At 44.7% G+C, this 19530-nt stretch overlaps 1 protein-coding gene across 2 annotated transcripts; it reads left to right on the top strand.

Annotated features, from left to right (window-relative positions):
• The first annotated feature begins 705 nt into the window (after nt 1–705).
• LOC144127545 (alpha-tocopherol transfer protein-like) lies at nt 706–15841 on the top strand. Of its 2 annotated transcripts, XM_077660537.1 has the most exons (6): nt 724–1053; nt 5434–5564; nt 7312–7563; nt 9921–10114; nt 11038–11148; nt 15458–15841. In XM_077660537.1, the coding sequence occupies exons 2-6, from the start codon at nt 5474–5476 to the stop codon at nt 15644–15646; spliced, it is 837 nt and encodes a 278-aa protein (XP_077516663.1). In that variant the 5' UTR covers nt 724–1053; nt 5434–5473; the 3' UTR covers nt 15647–15841. The 2 variants fall into 2 exon arrangements, with proteins under 2 accessions (XP_077516664.1, XP_077516663.1); XM_077660538.1 differs by lacking the exon at nt 11038–11148 and having other exon boundaries at nt 706–1053.
• The last annotated feature ends 3689 nt before the right edge of the window (nt 15842–19530 follow it).

Genomic DNA, 19530 nt, shown 5'->3' with positions numbered 1-19530 from the left:
TTACTTCTAATAAAAACATAAAAACTGCCTTGTGCTCAGTCGTATTCATAAAAGACTGTATATCCGCACCACGTGTCGTAGTCCGTCTGAAGCTGAAGCCACCACTTCAACGCATATCTGTGGCTACATCGAATCTGCCAATCCAGAGTGAATTTTCCGAATCGATTGATTGAACAACTTTTATTGCCATCAGAAATGACGTTTGTTCCCCGCCCCTGGAATGTAGGCCTGGAAGACGAGGAGTTGCGTGTCCGCGGTTAGAGGCTGGCTGGCAGTCGCCGTGCTGAACGCTCTGCTCGTGCGCATCGCCAAATGCATGGTTCTGCACCTTGACAAAGTAGCTGAAGCTGCAGTTGCTCTAATCTTCCTCCTAAATGACTGGTTTCACTCCATAAAACAATGACAGGGAAGCTGAAATGATTGTGAGAGTGATGTAAAAAAATTCAGTGAAGCCACGCATTAACATAAAATCTGTACAATCATAATTACAAAATAAATCTGGCATCTTGCGCTGCTACAGCAGTCTGCCTGCTGGGATTCGCTTTCAGTCCGTCGTGGACCGCTGCCAGCGGCACCCGAGGAGGCAGCAGGCTCCAACGCGTCCAAGTATTTATAGACACGAAATTGTCTCCAGAGGTGAGGGAAGAAAAATACCACGTGAACGAAAGAGCGAGGGTGAGAGAAGGAGAAGAAAGTATAAACAATGTGGTCGATGAGAAAAACCGGAAAGTTACGCCATCACAAGGTCAACGAGAGAAACACATAATGAGAAGAACGACGTGACTGTAGCCTCACACGAAAGCGACTTCCTTTTAACATTAGGAGACAGTGAGGCGGAAAACGAAGGCAACCTTCGCTTCACGCGCGCGCTTCCTAGAGGGCGAGTGGTTTTGACTTACGCGCGTTGCGATTTCGATGGTGCCGGAACATGGAGGCTGGGATTTGTTAAGGAATAACTTCAACGAATTCAACCGACAACGTCTTCAGGCTACAACATTAACCCGCTCATTTTTGAGCGTGCAGGAGTACCATCGTTTTCAAAGGAGCTGAAAGGTAACCGAACTTACAACCCTTTTCAATAGTTGTTCGGCCACCTTGCGTTTTTTCGTAATTGTCTCCAAGTAGGGCGACCGTTATTTATTTATTTTAAATACCCTAGGGGCCATACGGCCTTATAGAGGGGACTGGTTGTACAAAGTAATACAACAAAACATTGAATTATGAGCGTAATTTTACAGAAAGGTGCTAGTTATACAACGTTACCTAATGCGTTCTTGAAATAAACGGTGATCATTAATTAATGCCAGTGATGCGGGAATGTGATACCACTAGTCGGACGTGTGGAGTAAAAATCAATGAAAGTAGGTTTTCGTTCTTCAGAATGGTATTCCAACCTTGTCGGCGTGATCCATTCCTGGTGATATGCACTTTGGGGGTGAAATAAGTTCTTCGCGCCGGTAAGAATGGTGAAAACGTTTATATAATAGGCGAAGACGAAATCTTGTAGGATCAGAAGCAAGCGATGGCAGACCGAGGCAAGCTTTCATGCCGGTTATGCTTGCAGTTATGTTGTAGTTGGAGAGAAATAACCGAGCAGCAGTATTTTGGGCCATTTCAAGTGAGTGCGTTAAGTTCTGGTGATGATCCCATATTGATGCTGCGAACTCTAGTTTAGGAACAATGAGTGTTTTGTACAGCATAAGCTTCAAAGATGAGGGTGATTTACCAAAGGTCTTTTGTTGGTGTTGATAACGAGGTGTGTAACGTGAGCAGTCCGGCTAAGGTCGTTAGTAATGGAAACACTGAGGTATTCATAAGAGTGTACAGAGTCTAGAGTAATTCCATTCAGGTTATACGAGGGAAAGTTATTGGTCACTCGACGCACTGTTAAGGTCCATTAGCCAATATTTACACCAGGTTGAGATGGAATCGAGCACAGATTGAAGCGTTAGTATGTCGGTATCGCGTGTTATTTCCTGAATATTACGCAGTCAGAGAATAGGTAAATATGAGATGAAATGCAGGAAGGTAGGACATTAATATAAGTAAGAAAAAGAAGCGGAGCGAGCACACAGCCTTGAGGAACACTGGAGTGAACCACACTTGGATCAAAATGAGGGTCAATAAATGAAACGAACTCTTGACGGTTTGTAAGGAAAGCTTCAAGCCAGGTTGGATTCTTCGGGTCCAGGTTAAGTTTTTTCAGTTTGTATAGCAGTAAGTTATGACATACTTACCAAACACCTTCGCGAAGTCTATGAACACACATTCTGCCAGCGAATCACGATCAAGAATGACATGTAACTTGTTAGTAAAGGATGAAAGTTGGAATTCGCAGGAATATGATTTGCGGAAGCCATGTTGAAATCGCAAGAGAAAGAGACACTTGCAGAGACAGTCACAGAAAGACGCCAGCGAGTGCCTGAAATGAAATTTAAATGCAAGCAACGTAAAGAGGTGCGCAGTAGCGTAGCAAGTTAAACTGAGTGTTAGAGGTAGTCTAATATATCGTTCAAAATATGCCGGCTCACCACTGCCAATTACGTTCATTAACACGCAGAAATCTTTTTCTTAGAGGGTTGTCTGTGAATATGAATAGCTAATGTTATTTGCTGCTCTGTTATTCGTGGCGGGACGTAACATAATTTAGGGCGAAAACTTCGAAAGACAAAATAGACAGCCCTAACTGCATTGTTCGGAAAATCACTATTTTTCGAAGGTATTCTCAAGAAATGGGTCTTGTTCAAGCATTCCAGACTGGGCTTCTGCTGCTGCTTGTTTCCGTCGCGCACATTTTATAGCGGGTGCAGCCGTTGCTGTCGGTGAAGGCAATACCAGTGTCGTTTCATAGATTTCAGTGATCATGAAACTTTCCCCCGATGTTTGGTACTAGCACAGAAAACGCAACTGGGAAAGATCCGCTCTTCAATCGGAGGGCATAGAGCAGCCTCTCTTTCACGCAATAATCCTTGCAAATAGACAGACAGTGATGTGCTAAAGCTGAGTCACACAGAAATTGTTTATTTCGTGAATCGATGCTTGGTATGGTAGTAAGCCTTATTTTGATTTCTACACCGGCCAGGCGAAATGAGGATGGAAGTTCGGAGTGCATTAGTCATGTGTTTTACATGACAACAAAATGTCGGTGATCTCTGGGGCCACGTGTGCATTGAATGCTGTTGACCTTCAAATAAGGCAACTAAGTATCGGGCCCTAGAGTACTGTGTTTCTATGCGCGGTTAATCTAGACGGCGTACCAAGCTCTTCCACAGTATTGACTATTTCATAGCGTTACGCAGAAGTGTCGTTCTCTTTAAGGAAAGCATCTAAAGGCGCGCTCCATACTGCCCTATTGCACCTCATAATTGTTATTGTTATTACTCTTATTGCCTTACAAGTACGATGCGTGCAGAGGCAGCACCTTGCGTACGAAATTCGTTGCTATGTAATTGCATCATAGACAAACAAACACAAGATCCACAAGATCACCCACAACTTAAAAAAAGTGGAAAATCAGTTTGACGTGCAGGTGGTTTTTTCAGCACCCAGGAAACTCGCGCAACTTTGCGGCCGCATCAAATGCGAAGACAAAAAAGGGGGCTGTCAAAAGAACCACGAAAAACGTTTTGTTAAATGCGCCATGAACGTTGTTTATAAGATTCCCCTGTCTTGTGGCAAAGTGTACATCGGCCAGACGGGGCGATGCGTTAATGACCGACTCAGGGAGCATAAAAGAGACCTGGCTAATAGGGAGCGCACGAATCTTGTTTACCACTGCATTGCTTGCAGAGCTTGTGAACCACGTTTCCGTTGCGTGTCAGTCCTAGGCAGAAATAAGCAAAAAAACCACTCGTGAAACCTTGGAGGCATTTTTTATAAGGAAATCTGGATCAGATTTCGTGAGTGACACTTCAGTTGCATTGTATAACGCTGTAGTCAATTTCCTATCTCGCCTAGTGCGATGACTTTTTCCGTGGTAGTTTCCAAGTGTATTGTTAGGCTGCGCCTGCGCAGGCCTGTGGTTTTATATATGCTGTCGTGGTTCCCTCAATAAATCAGTTGCAAGTTAGCGCTCGTGTTTGTCTCTGTTCTCTGTGTCCCTGTCGTGATTCCGCTAAAAATATGTATAATTTGAGACAAACAAACAAACCGGAGTGAGCTTTGTAAATGCGGCACCTCATTATGTTTGCACCTGACCTTGCACTCGAAAGTAAGTTATCAGATACAGCGCGAGAGAAACATGACACACCGACGCCCTCCCGTGCTATATATTCACGCTGTGTCACACCTAAAAAAAGCATAAACTTGGTGACTGTCGAAAGGACTGCAGTTTGCGTCCGGAAGTACAGTGTGTGTGCGGGCCTCCTGAAAAATGGCTGTTCTTATATTACGTTGAGAAAATTCTGTGGCCAGAAATGGATTTTGGAGGCTGTACAACCAGATATTTCAGTGTTTTTTGTGCCTATTATTTTCGGGTTCAATACACAAGAGGTACAGCGCGGGACCTCATCAGGCCCTGCTACCTTTTGTCACAGTTCCGTCTTTCGCTTCTCAAAGAAATAAAAGCACAACCTTTACACTAGCTTAATTCCCACCACTCCCTAAAAATTTTGATCGGCTGGTCTTGATATACTGTTTGAGAAACAGCATCTAATGTATGCCTATACGCTTCCACACTGTTTTCGTATAACAGTGTTACCGCACAGAAATTAGCAATTCCCTACAGTCCTGAACCTTATATAATAAGCCAGCAATGTCTGACCTGCTCATTGAAACTCGCGAATTTTATCGATGTCATGGCCAACCAAAGTGTCTCGTCATTGGCAACTCTTATGCGTTTTGAATGACCCAGTAAGTTGAATGTACAAGTATACCCATATGCTTCCGCAAAATAGCTAAAGATTTTTAAAACAAATACTGAACACCTAAGATTACAATTTGAGTACAAAAAAAAAACCTAGCCGAATTAAAAACTGCGGTTCATGAATCACTGTTAACGTAGTATCTCAAAAGTCAAACTGCATTTACATTTTGATGTTTGTGCAGGTCGCCGTGATTGAGGTAACTTTCCCCGCCGCTTTAGTAACTGTATTAGCCCATTTATAAGTTTTTTGGCTTATTTATCCAAATACCTTTCAGATTTATTACCAGGAACATTGCGTGGGAACTAAGAGTTAAGAGAAAATTTAAGCCCAATGATAAATGGTTTTCGCTCAATACCTCTGAGCGAGTTTTAATGAACTCTGTGAAGCTTAATTTGATGTGTTTGTCGTCCCGTTAATATGATTTGAAAGGCAAGAAAATTTCATTCTTCTGCGACCTCTTCGCAGAGTAATGTTTCTAAAGTTAAACAAAACGACGGGCCTTGAACAACAGGTTATATGAATACATTTTGTGATAACCACTTTATGTTATTTACTTTATTTCTTGCAGATAAATTTGTGCCATAGGGGCACTGCAACAGATTGGCAGAATGGAGCTGGAAGGCGAAAAAGTTGGTCCACCCGATAACGAATCTTTACTGAGAGATGAATCCCTTGCGCTGTTGAAAAAGCTGCTTCGAGGTATGCATCAACGTGATTGTATATCGTGAGGTGCATGTTTAGCCATGTATTGTTTTCCGCTAAAAGTTCATTATTCCATAAGTTTAGCCCTCATATGAGCAAGCGATAAGAATCTCTTAACTAGGTAAAATTTCGCGTCCCGCAATTGCATTCTATACGATCTAATACTATTATATAAAAAATAATAGTTATGTAACATAGGATCACGGTCTTCGCTTTACATACGCCACAGTTAACTAACTGCACTTCCTGGTGTTGCAGGCTTTATAATAAAACATAAAAACGTCTGACGCTAACTGCCACCGTTAAACTGAAAAAAAAAATTAAAACCTCGCTTCGATGGCCTGGGCATGAATAATTCATCCACGTCTGCAACACAACCAAGGATCTCAGGAATTAGCGACAGAGTGCTAAAACGTTTTCTTTCTTTTACACAAGGTGGGGTCAGAGACTCCTGTTTCAAGCTGTTTACCCCAAAGAATCTGAGCACCAGGCCAGGGGTGTTGAAGAACGCGTCTCTTACAGAATATAATGTGTGCGAAAAGGCCATAGCGCACGTCAGAAATAAACGTGCTTCCTGATCGACTTTACCAACAACTGAGGTCCGTTACAAAGGGAATGAGAGGCTTTTCTCAGTATCTTAAGGTACTTAAGAGAAAATGAAGCAAAGCAGGACACTAAATTCATTAGTACTGATCAGTATTTAATTACTAATCATTAGTATCAGAAATAAATAATACCGGACTGGGTAATTACTACCGTGCAGGCATTGCATTCAATAAATATGAAGAGGGGAGCATAAGTTGAATACAGTAAAAACGTTTTATTTCGCAAAGAAATTCTCATTTTGCCCGAACCCTTGGGGCAAAAGAAGGCACGGTGGCAAAATGAGGCGCCATCCAAACCTTCCAAATTAATTGCCTTACACAGTCTTGCAAATGAGTTCGCATGAAGTTGGCTCTATGGGCACCTACACCATCTTCGTACATTATACTCATGTCAAACTCCGTATCCGTGCAGAACCCGGTACTGTTATGTTCCATGACCCGCTACAGACCAGGCACTTCTACACCCAGGCTTTGCGTGTAGCCTGTCTTGCACTATCCTTCTGAATATCCTTCCTTCATTGCAATGTTTTTCTCTTTTAATCTCACAGTTTTGCTCATTCACTTCATCCCTGTCGAATGAATATGTGACTTGATTTTATTCGCAGTACGTGAACATGATTGGTGCTAGGCGCGAACACACACAGAACACAAGGAAGGGAACGCAAGGAAGGCGCTTTGTCCCGTTCCCTTCCTTGTGTTCTGTGTGTGTTCGCGCCTTGTACCAAAGATGAATTGTGACCAACTCGCCCAAGAAGACGTTCTTTTAAGCTATAGACGTGAACATGAGTTTTGGCTGTGATTGTAAGTAAGACCGAGCAGAGAATCGTGCATTACCATCATCATCAGAGGGTCATCAGAATGTGTTGCAGAAGTAACTGTTCTTGATTGCTAGAAAGAATTTGCCGCTTACTTTAGAAGTAAACTCTGTGCAATTCCTGTCCTTCATATTTGTTTCACTTTACCGTTCTGTGGTAAGCGTCTTTAGGGGCACCAAACCGCTTGGTGGAGAGTGGGCTGCTTGATGCTCTCCATAGCTTTCTTCACGTCTGCTTCGTACTAGTCGGCAATGTTTTTCTCGCGTTTGTTCACTCGAGGCGACATAACACGCTCCGTCGCGTCTTTTACGTTCCTTTTGGCAGGTGAAGATTCTCTGGACTGCCCCAAAGATGAAGAGTTCCTCTTGAAGTTCCTGCGGGCTCGGAAGTACGACGCTGAGGCAGCTTTTAGAACCCTTCAAAAATACTTCCGGGCCAGACGTGACTATCCTGCCGTCTTCGACAATTTCTCTCCGTCCGCAGTGCCCTACGATGCTATCTTCCGAGAACACAAGCTCCTGGCCGTCTCGTCAAGACGCGATCCACTGGGCCGCGCGGTAATGCTAGTAAGGACAGGTAAGGCGCATGTGTATGATGCATGTGAATGCATTATTACCCAACGTTGCACAGTGGGTGGGGTCATATAGCTAATAGGTTATAGTAACAGAATCTCTGTGCCACCAAACCCTGTGCTTTAAGTTGAGACACTGAGTGTACAACCTCTCCAACTGTAAGGCGCTATAGATATACGCACTTTCCGCACAATTACTGAAAAAAACAAAAAAAGGCAACCTAAACTTGTCAATGACCGTGGCCTCCCCTGCATTTCTCGGCTTTCTTCGTTGTACGCCTCTCTGCAGGAACTATCAGAATAAAACCCCAATATATTTACGTCTGATCGAAGCTTGTCAAGATGCGCGCTGAAGGACTGCATTTATTTTCTTTTCACTTGTGGCAAAGAAGACAGCGTTCATGCTCTACTCTCGATGAAGTAGGCGGGACATTTGTTTTTCTTCATGTTCACGCTGCTCCAGAAGTTAATCTTTTGTAAAACGTGGAGCGTTTATATACTTTCCTTTTAAAGTTACGAAACCATAAATCAGCTTGCAGTATCATTTCCTACTGATATGATCTACACATATGATCTACACATTATGATCTACACATTCGCTTGCGATTTAAAGTGATCAAAATGTGTTGAAAAGCGAACCTCTGGTTTCCCCTTCTCCAGTAGCACAATGCCAGCAGTTGTAATTGAACCATTCTAGTAGACAGAAAAGCATTAGCTGGCGCTTCACTGATACTCTCACTTGGCTGACCATAGTCTCAAAGGCATGGTGACGTTTGTATTGCACTAGCGATTTTAAACGCATTTGCATGACAGCAAAAAAGTCTCGCTAGGTTCATGGCAGTCAGCTCCCAAAAGACTTTTTTGCTGTGAACAGCCGGTTCAGCCGTAACACATACTATGTATGTTGTCTGGTTATGAAGGGACTGGTTCTGTTTCACGCGCATGTGTTGACCGGGGTATGCTAGCATCCCCTACGCTGTGCGAGAATCGCCAGGTCTGGAAAAGGGTTGTGTCTGGCTCAAACGCAATAAAAACTTTGCAGTTATTTCAGGATTTAACTCGCCATCATTTCTAAAAAATCTTTTGTACATAAAGCACCTTGTGCAATGAGAAGAAATATTCGTCGCACGCGCAGCTCGAAAGAAAGCTATTTTGTTCTTGGAAACCTGACTCATTGTGTCTCTCACCTCTGTTGTCGTGATAGTCGAAATGGAAGTCGCAAGCCTATGAATCCCCTCTCGTGCTTGTGATGGCCTTTTACAAGTAAAAAGAATTTAAGGGGTGTTTTAATCTGCATTGTGCCGTCACGTGAGTGCAGTTTTAAACAACTTATATGACAACAAAAAAAAGCGCTTTGCCTCACTCGAAAAATTGAACCCCTCGCCGTAATGTCTCCGAATTTGTCGCGGGCCGCTGCGTTGTCTTTATTCAAGAGAGTAGCAAATAGACGACTAAAACCGTATTCGGTGCGAAAGCATTCGGAATTAAGACCGTGAAGCGAGAGGCACAATACCAAGTGTTGTAACTGGTGCAGCCGTGTGACCCGACGACATTACGATGTTTTTCTTTCGAACTTTCGATTATTTTTACGCTTCTTAGTTATTGACCATCCTAAATAAAACCTCTTCAAAACCTATGGTGCCTCGTTTTATCGCACTCTGATTTAGGGTGCTTTGACAATTTACGACTCAGTGCCAATGAAACTGCCCTACTCTCTCAATATGACCATCGTTCGCTGAGCTCAGGCTGAATGTTTTCCTTCTTTTTTTCCAGTTGAATATGAAACAGTTTTGATCGGTGTCCTCTAAACTATTTTATAATTTCTTGAGTATTTCGATTTTCTTTGTATGTAACGGTGGCATAACTGATGTACATTAATTATGTGCATAATACTGAGTTGTCTCGCTATATTTATTTTTCGCACTTCCTGCATGGGCCCAAGTCTAGCCGAGAAGGCTAAGGGCCCAGAGGATTCGCATGTACTTTTTCCTAGCCGTTTGAATAAAACTGATATGATTGATTTGCTTGCTTGATTGATTGATTTGCTTGCTTGCTTGATTGATTGATTGGTTGATTGATTGATTGATTTGCTTGCTTGATTGATTGATTCATTGATTGATTCATTCATTGATTTATTGATTCATTAATTGATTGATTGATTGATTGATTGATTGATTGATTGATTGATTGATTGATTGATTGATTGATTGATTGAGCTAGGCTTTCCTGAAATCGAAGATCATGGCCAGCTTACGAAGCGGGGAAGTGAAGATCCTTCTTGCGCTTAGAGGGAAGGATTGGGAGAGAGATAGTGCCGCTTATCAGATACGGCACTTAATTATCTCTTAACGTTCACTTGCAGGATCGTGGGACCCCTCAATCTGCACTGTTGACGAATTCACCAAGGCGTGCTTCATTCTAGTCGAGTGGATGTTGCTCGACGAGGACGTTCAGAAGTGCGGAGTCGTCTTCGTAATCGACCACAAGGGTCTCGGCCTGCACCACATGACGCACTTTACGCCATTCACCATTCAGAGGCTGGTCAGCCTGACACAGGTGACGTGAGAAAAATTCATTATTTTTTCAAGTGCTCGCACGGTACTTTTCGCTAACTTGCACATTTTGTGTCCAGTCGATATATTCAATTTTCAATACAATTTTAAAGGAATAACGCCCAGGATTGAAGAATTGTAGTGGATAACATTTAGAATAGCAAAGGTATTTGTCAGTACTGCTTTATGAATATAATTAAACTGTGCGGAACATATTATTGTCCCCTCAATGGCTTTCTCGTGCAAGCTCGAGCAGAATATATCTATATTTCCTCAAAGCAAGACTGTTGCGCGGGTTATGTGCAGAAAAGTTCTCAATTTTGCCGTCTACCACGAAGTCTCAGTGTCTGTGGCACTTCTATGGCACTCTTCTTTCGAACACAAGATAACGACCAAACCTTGGCGGAGGCTGAATATGAAAATGTCTGTGTGCTGATATTTTAGCGTCTTTTAAAAAATACACATTACAGATACCACTACACAGGGAGTTGATCCAAAGCAGTCCACGGTATTGTTCTACGGAGCTCAGAATGGGCTTCCCACTTCAAATTTTACGATTTCCTTGAAATCACTTTGACCCAGATAAATACCTCACTCCTCGTCTTCAAGTGAAGGTCGAATTTATCGCGGCTCTGCTCAACGAGACTGGAACTTCAGGTTAAACGCAATTTATATCCTAAAGTTGTCATTCCAAAAATGAATGCTTCTTGTCCAGGCTGCTTTTAATGAGTTCACAAAATATCCGCGTGAGTGTTAATTCACTTGCATTTATTTGTCCTTTAGGGCGGCAGGTTTTCTTAATAAAAGGTAACGAGAGAAAGTGCTCGTTAGTTGCAGGGTGCAAAGCAGCAAGTCAATATTTTAGTGCACATGGGCTCGCCCTGCTTAGTCTTGTATTCCCTTGCTCTAACGGTCTCTCTCTTTCAGGACTGTTATCCCGTTGGCGTGAAAGCAGTGTACATTACCAACAGCCCATCCATATTTGACTTGTTGTTCTCAATAGCCAAAACGTTCCTGAGATCCAAACTAGTGGAAAGGGTGAGAGTTCCACTCTTCTCTCCCATTCTGCCTCGTCTTCCAGGGCAAAATGTAATCTTTGAGTCTCTCACTTGAAGAGACAAAGTTAATATGTACCCCTAGAAATGTTATAGCTCAGGGAGCCCTCACATAAGAAAAAAGAAAGACTAATGGTCTCCAACCTGAGCCAAATCATGTCCGGCGGTAACGAAGGCCTCCCAATAATGTCTAATCGCTCCGGTCGTACCCAATTCATCGTCACTCTTCCCTTGTAAATTCACTGTTATCATCTTCCGTCGCGTATGTATTTCCCTGTCGTATTCTGGGTGTGTCATGATGCCATGTAGGAACGGTGCATGCTGTAAAGCGGTAGCTAGGCATACAAATGGGGAGACAATATTTCAGAATTTTACAGTGCTACAGTGCCCGTTGAATATTTTCCGTAGTTTGCCTTCACATACAACTTATTATACACTCAGGCACCAATTGCCCTAATTCTACCTAATCGTTACGGCTACAGCGCTTTTGCGTTACCTAATAGAATTCTTAGTCCCTTGGGAGGAGTCACCTTTTCCTTCGATTCAAAACTTGGATACAATCAGGGAAGTTGTCCCACTCTTTCTCTATGCTACTGTCTTCGGGCTTAAAAACAGTGTCGGTACTTGAAAGTTTTTTTTTCTATTTACTATTAACATGTTGCTAACGGGCGCAACGAGGACTAAATGTTATTTTCAAGGAAATGCATCCTATAGGCAGCATATATAAAATGGTTGACGCGTGCCTCCTCCTTGCATTAAAACGAAGGTAGTTGAGGACGTTAGTCTTAGTTTCAATTCACCGCAAAACAAAGGAATCTCGTGATGACCCAGAAATACTCCAGCTTTGCTTCTTTCACCACCACATAAGCCTGCTAATTTCTTGGCATGTCTCTACATCTTATTGTCCAGCACTCCCGACTTTGTCAACCTTCCCATGTATCTCCGCTCCTCGCTCCATCTTATGTACAGGAACAATCAATCCTGTGCAGTATACGTCCTGTTTATGCTCGTTTCCTCGTATGGGGGACGCCATAGTGAAGAGCTCCAGAAAATTTCGACGACCTGGGGTTCTTTAACGTCAACTGGCATAGCAAAGTACATGGGTCTCTTGCATTTGGCCTGTATCTAAATGCAACCATTGCGACCGGGATCTAACCCGCGTCTTTCGGGTCAGCATCCGGCCACCATAACAACTGAGCCACCGCGGCGACTGTTAGTTGGGCAAGTTTTGGTCCCGTATGACTACTGAAATGAACATATTTGTTATACGTTTTTGGCATAAGGGTAAACTTCTGTCGCTACCAAATAACGAACTCTCGTCATGTGTGAATAAAAGTGACACTCTTAGTTGACTGCATGGATTTTACAATATTTGCTGCATCCCATATTCATGCGCATATTCGCATATATGCGCACATTCATGCAGCATGCCTGAAAGTCAAACGCGAGGTGCGCAGCCTCAGATACATGCCTCTTTCAACCGCTCTACTGTCGGCGTCAAACAAAATGCGAACAGCGGAGCGCGTGGAAAAAGGTCCAGCTTATAAGGCAGTCTGCCTGCCGTCATCAAAGATAGGCGTTCCCATCCGGTTCGCGACAGCTTTTTTTCTATTTTCTTCGAAGTTCGTGTTCTCATTTTGCCACTGGAGCAGCACATTCATTATTTTCCCAGGTGGCAACTTGCGCAGCGCAGTTTCGCTGGCGGCAGCGACTGCGGTCCGCGTGGGTGAAGCGAGCGCTCTTACCTCGCTGGCTTGGAGCGCTTTGATTTTGCTTTCGTTATCGCCTTGTTATCATCGTCTGGCTGCGATGCGAACAAATAAAGGTCGGACGGTTTGCGGCAATTGAGAGTTTCACGACGCTTACGACCACGCATCGTCCCTACTATCCGTCCGCACTATACTTTAAGCCGAACATGCGCCAAAGTTCGTACTTTCTCCGTACGCTGAGAGAAAGGGAAAAAAAAGTCCATTCAAGGTAACTGCAAAGACTTACCAGACACAGTCAGGCAGGCCCTGCCGAGTGCATGCTCTGGCAAAAATGTGAAGCTGTCTGACGAAGCTTCCGTGCTTGCTGAAATCGCCTCCAGAGGCCACAACAGCTGCCATTCGCCGAAGAAGGCTGTCGTGCAGCCGGGCCCCGAAGTCCAAAGCGCGTAGGCTAGGCGCCCCCACCACAGAGCATCCTGGGATCTACACTGGAGAGGACGCCGCGAAAGTGCCTTCTTCAAAGCACCCCGAACATTTTCGCATATGTCCATGTCAGCACCTTGTAGAGGCCACTCCAACAACATAACTCCCATTTCCAGCAGGCACGTCCCTGATCTGGCAATGTGTATGGGTCTGCGGTGCTGCTGGAAGTAGTACAGGGCGTCGGGGAAGGGGCCTTCGAGAGCATAGGGCACCACGACGATCCCGATACCATCGCGGTAAGCTGCAGCGTTGTCCTGCAGACGAACCAACGGTCCAAGGTCTAATTGAGCACGCTCCCAATACGCTGACAGAACAGCGGCCGCATATTGCAACGCGCTGAAGATTCGCGGGGCTCAAACCACAGCAAAAAAGAACCGAGAATTTCGTGACTTATACAAGTTTGCTATTACCAGAGACGGTAAAAATGGCTAAGCAAAAACGTTCTACAATGAATCTACAATACTGCATTAAAGCAATCTTACCTCAAATATGCAAGGTTGACATGCACACATGGCAGGACAGACACACCTGGTGTTTTCGGCTCTCCAAATTCTCTGACGCTCGTCCCAACGTGTTGAAAACGTTGATTCCTCAGAGAACATAACGCAGCGCCAGTTTTCCTCAGTCCATGATGCGTGTTCTTGTGCAAACGCAAGCCCTGCGTTCTTATTTGCTGCTCTCACCTTCGGCTTCTGTGCCAGTATCCGGCTACGCAGGCGGCCTCTTGTTGAGGGCTTCTAATAGCTGACATGCTGGAATCCAACTGAGAAGTGTCGTTTATCTCACGAGCCTTCATATTGGGTGTGTCTGCTGCAGCGGCCTCAATAAGCACGTCTTGTTCTTTGCCTGTAGCCGAGCTGCCTATGCTCACAGGGCATGTTTCCGAGCCATTCATTTCCACGGAATGCCTGGCAAATTTTGTTAATAGTAGACAGTGGACCACCTGTTTCCCTTGTAATGGCACGCTGTGCACACTGAGACAGTAAAGAGGAACGATTCACGCTCTTCAATCCATACACTCGGCACTGCCAGTTTCAAATGACGCGTGAATGTTCGGTTTGCAATGTATTTCAGCTTATCTGATGGCGATAAAGTTATGCTCACCACCAGAACAGAGTTTGTTGCTGGGCTAGCTGGTTTCTTTCAGTCATCGTGGGATTCATAACGCTTTCAGACGAAGGCACAAAGTTGAGAACGACACACACACGAAAAACGCGTTGCAGCCAAACGCTGATAACAAGGCGATGACGGAAGCAGAATAAAAGCACTACAGGCCAGCGAGCCAGGAGCGCACGCTTCACCCACGCGGGCCACAGCCGCTTCCGCCAGCGAAACCGCGCTGTGGAAATTGCCATCTGTGGAAAGAATGAATGTGGAGCTCCAGTGGGAAAACAAGAAAACGAACGTCAAAGAAAACAATCAAAACTATCGCAAATCGGAAGCGCGCGGCTATCTCTAATGGCGATACGCAGACTCCCCGAGCTGGACCTTTTAGTGGGTAAGCACTTATCTGATTGGTACCAACCCCAAGCAAAATCGTGCCTTGCGAGTCCGCAGCTGGCCTCGCTCGAGCTCTCCGTCGTCGTTGTTGTTGCCTCTGAAGCGATGGCACATACCCGCGGTGAGGGACTGGCCAGGGTTAGGTTCAGATTCAAACAGGAGAAAAATTCATCCAGGCTTTTCTCAAGCGTCTCACAAATAGGAACTGAGGAATCTGGGAAGCCGCCCGTGGCGCTGGCCGCGCTCCGTCGCCTTATACGCAGCACAAATCTGTGGTTTCACACTGATTCCAATGTATTAACTCTTCTCTGTAGTTTTTGCCTAGCGCTCCGCTCTTTGCATTTAATTTAACGCCGATAGCATGCCGATAGTACATGTGTTCCACAGCATGACGACGGTCGACTGGTCATATTTATACTTCCTCCATGCTTTGTCAAAGTGGTCGTTGCTGCCTGCGACCTTCAGCCCACTTTTAAAAACATTGTTTCCAAAAGGAGGACCACGCCAGTACGCTTGTTGAAGCCTCACTGGTAATGACTGTGCATCTTGCAGACTGCTCTCACATGTGTGCTCTCATATACATGCCAGGCTTTCCTGTAGGTGCACCTGTTTGGTTCGGACCTGGACAGACTTCAAGATGTCGTACCTCTGGATGTGATACCTGAGGAAGGAGGAGGAACCTTCGAGACCTTCGACTACGACAAACTGGAAGCAGATTTGCTGGGTCAATGCGAATACTTCGAAGAAGTAAACCGCTACGGCTACGGGAAGGAGAGCACCTATTGCTAGTCCACCAAATGGCAGCCGCGGTTTTCTTTGATGCGTTGAGTTTTGTTAATGACACGTAAAGTGTCACTTTTTTCATTTATTTCCTTTGGATATAGACAATAGCTTCCGGACATTTAGCTTGCGGAAGCGAAGTAAACCCTGAAAAATCACTGTTACTGTCTGTGCGAGAATAAATAAAGGGCTCATATTCCAGAAGAGGACGAAGTTATCCTCCTTACCATAAAAAAATGCAACCCGTGAACATACCCACCGTGGGTATGTGCCATCGTATTTGAGGCAACAACCACAACCCCGTGCTTGTAGGTATGTGCCACTCCAACAGAGGACAACAGCAACCTCATGCTTGAGAGAAAAGACCGCCAAGACTCAAATTAAAGTGTCCTGCGTATCCTGTCCAAGGTAAGATAGCCAAGTTTCTCTTTGACGTGCACAATTTGTATTTCGGTACTTAAGGACACGCATTCCATAATAACAAAGGGAGAAAGCGAAGCGCATGATTTACGACATAAACGCTGAAAGAAAAATGTAGCACTAATATTAATGTGAAGAAGGCTTAAGTAATCCTTAGTAGCAATGTAGTTGGAATAAAAAATATAAAGGAAACTGGTGTCCTACAGCCTTCGAAGGGAACAACAGTTTAAGACAGGCAGCTAGATGTTGAAAGTGATACGGGATGAAAAATCGCGGGCCTTGGCAAGTAAACACATGAACTATGGCTAGCAGCGCCCCGTGCGGCTTCGGTTGGAACATGGAGACGAAACGAATTTTCAAAAGTTGCGCTCTGCGTGCTGAGGGTTAACACCGCCCATTATCCGTCTGCGGGTTTCTTTTCTTTCCAAGAGGTGGCGACACAAATCCGCAAAGCATAGTCAGTGCTCTTGGTGACAACATCGTCGCTGTGTCTCTTGAGGAGCAAGCATCGCTGAACCAGAGGTAGCCTACCAGAGGTATTGAAAGGCTATGGCTTAACTGCCTCTGTAAAGGCATCCTATGCTCGCGTATTCGAAACCTCCTCGCAGGGGTGGCCGCGCAACACGCTGACAAACGGTCTGCAGAAGGCAGGCTGCCAGCATCATGAACAGCAGTGAAATCATACTGCCTTTGTTTTTTCGAAGCGGAGTATTTTTTAGCGCAACACATGAAGGGGATAAGACGGGTGTTGCGCTAGGGAGTACTCCGCCTTGAAAACGTTAACCAACTAGCCCCCAAGCAAACGCTGCTTATAATGGCTTTCTTTGTTCATTCATCTTCTTTCTTCCCACCGACACTGAGTGACCGAAGAGTGAATTAAAAGCTATTGTCCGTGGATGTTTAGGAGGTACAGGATTGAGGTAGGTAGGTTTTCGTGTTAGCAACGTCATATTCATTTCAGTTGCGAGCTTCTAGGTGGTCGTAAATTTAGCCTAGCCGGTTTTCGTTCGAGGTGGCTTCACCCCCGCTGTGGTCTCGCACACAGCGCCCTCTTATGGCATCCGTGGCCTGGTATTACCTGATGAGGTGTTTTGATGTTGACGGCACTTTTGTTATCACCACATTCAGGCTATGGTGTTGCTGATGCTTGCACGCGGTTCGATCCAACTTGCTTGTGATATCGGTGAACTACTAGTAGCTCGCAGCCTATGTGACTTAATGGATGAGCACTTGTGTTGCCCACTGCCCACATATGAGGCGTGACCTCACTAGTTCTCTCTTGAGCATGGTTGGTTACATGATATAAGCTTATGAGAGGTCGTGGGCAAAGGTGAGTGCCGATCGTAAAGCTTATTCGCAATTTGCACGACCCATAGTGGGCGCCTGACTTGATCCAGTCTGTCGGCATTAAGGAGGACTGCTTACAGGCGTATACTACATCCGGTGACAGCTTTTTTTTTTGGCACTGAAGCGAATAGTAGAGGGGCGGAGCGTCCGCAACGGTGCAATTACGCCAAATAATTGGGCCGCACAGCGCTGCGCCTGGCCGCCTGGCGCGTTTGTCTCATCGCCGTAGAGTCACCGTGACCGCCGCTGATGTAGCTCGCGTGTTTGACGTAAGACTTTTTATGCACAATTTTTTTAATCGGCTTTTTGATTTAGAAGAGCGCTTTTTTCGGCATAGCACTGTCAGCGATGTAATGCATCAGAATACAGCTAAGACGTGCTAATTGAAGGCAGGTTACCTGATATTGAATACTTAACATTTTAACTATTACAGTTAAGCTCCTTAATTATTGAGCGGCGTATAGCCCCCCATAATTGATATCCATATCAGTTTTCCGAATTTCGAAAACGCGGCTGTCCTCAGCGCTGAGGTCCAACAACTTTTGGCTTCATCGCCCAAAATACATGCGCTTTCGAACCCGCGCCTTTCGGGTCAGCAGCCGAGCGCCATAACCACTGAGCCACCCCGGCGGCTAAAAGTACTAATGAAATGGAGCAAAGCTACACTTCACCACACATATATGGCATAGTAATTAAGGGTTGTACTGCTGATAGTCATGCACAAGTATGTTCAAACTCGAAATGTGCCCGTTAGTGAGCTGCCCCGAGAAATATTTGTTAGCAAACAGCGCCTCGTGTTTATACAGGCCCTTCTAGTCGGGACAAAAAATTGTTTGAAAAAAGAAAACGAGAGAATGTTTACAACGTTTGCATACACTGCGAAAGCACGGAGTACCCATATATGCAGGATTGGTCTTTCTCTACTTAACATTCATAGATCCCTGGAAGTCCTCATACCACTCCTGGCGCAGTGGTCCAGCGGTTAAGCGGTGCGCCACTGCCCTTAGATGGCAGGTGCTGCCACCGCAAGAATTAGTGCGATACAGGTCGCCCTCGGACAGGCAAACGCTAGACGATGTTGCCAGGCTCTGAACCTCCCGATTAGTGCTTTTGCACTAATAATCCTGCTTCCTGAAAATAACTACGGGGTCATGATGGGTTCCGCTACAAAATTATTTTTACTTGCCAAAGATGAAGAGCTGTTCATTTCTAGAGCGAACACGCACGACCCATATATATATATATATATATATATATATATATATATATATATATATATATATATATATATATATATATATATATATATATATATATATATATATATATATATATATATATATATATATATATATATATATATATATATACAGGATACTTGCGAACTAACCAGATGGCGATGACAGCGTGGGCAGCCGCTATGTTTCCCTCACTACTTCCACGTGTTCTGCAATGTGGACATCACTCATGCGACGACGTGCAGGGCTCGGACTTCACTTGATCCGGCGCTCCTGTATTCACCTGAGAAGTTGACGCCTCTGTTGCCTGTCCGGGTGCTACGAGCGGGAGGCTGTTATAGTTAATCTCGAGTACTTGATGTTTCACAACAAACAGCGAAATATGAGTACCTGATATTTTTTTCTTATCAGACAGTTTCTTCCGTGTCACATTTATCGCGTTGCGGCATTCGCGGTGGAAACCGAGCTCGCTACCTTGCGTCCAATGTAATAAGCGCGTTACCTACTGTGCCACGGCCTACTGCGCCATAAAGTGGACTAAAGAAAACAGATATGTCTAAAAACCTACACAGTAACTGATCCGGATTATTCAGGTTCGAAGGTTCGAACCCGACCGCGGCAGCCGCGTTTCGATGGAGGCGAAACACTAAGGCACCCGTGTGCTGTGCGATGTCAGTGCATGTTAAAGATCCCCAGGTGGTCGAAATTATTTCCGGAGCCCTCCACTACGGCACATCTTTCTTCCTTTCTTTTTTCACGCCCTCCTTAATTCTTTCCCTTACGGCGCGGTTCAGCTATCCCACGATATATGAGACCAATACTGCGCCATTTCCTTTCCCCGAAAACCAATTATTATTAGTTGGTCGACAAAAGAAGTCGCACGCGAAC

The sequence above is a fragment of the Amblyomma americanum genome, chromosome 4, assembly GCF_052857255.1.
Source record: "Amblyomma americanum isolate KBUSLIRL-KWMA chromosome 4, ASM5285725v1, whole genome shotgun sequence".
Lineage (NCBI taxonomy): Eukaryota > Metazoa > Arthropoda > Arachnida > Ixodida > Ixodidae > Amblyomma > Amblyomma americanum.
This window is presented reverse-complemented; position numbering and strand designations above follow the sequence as displayed.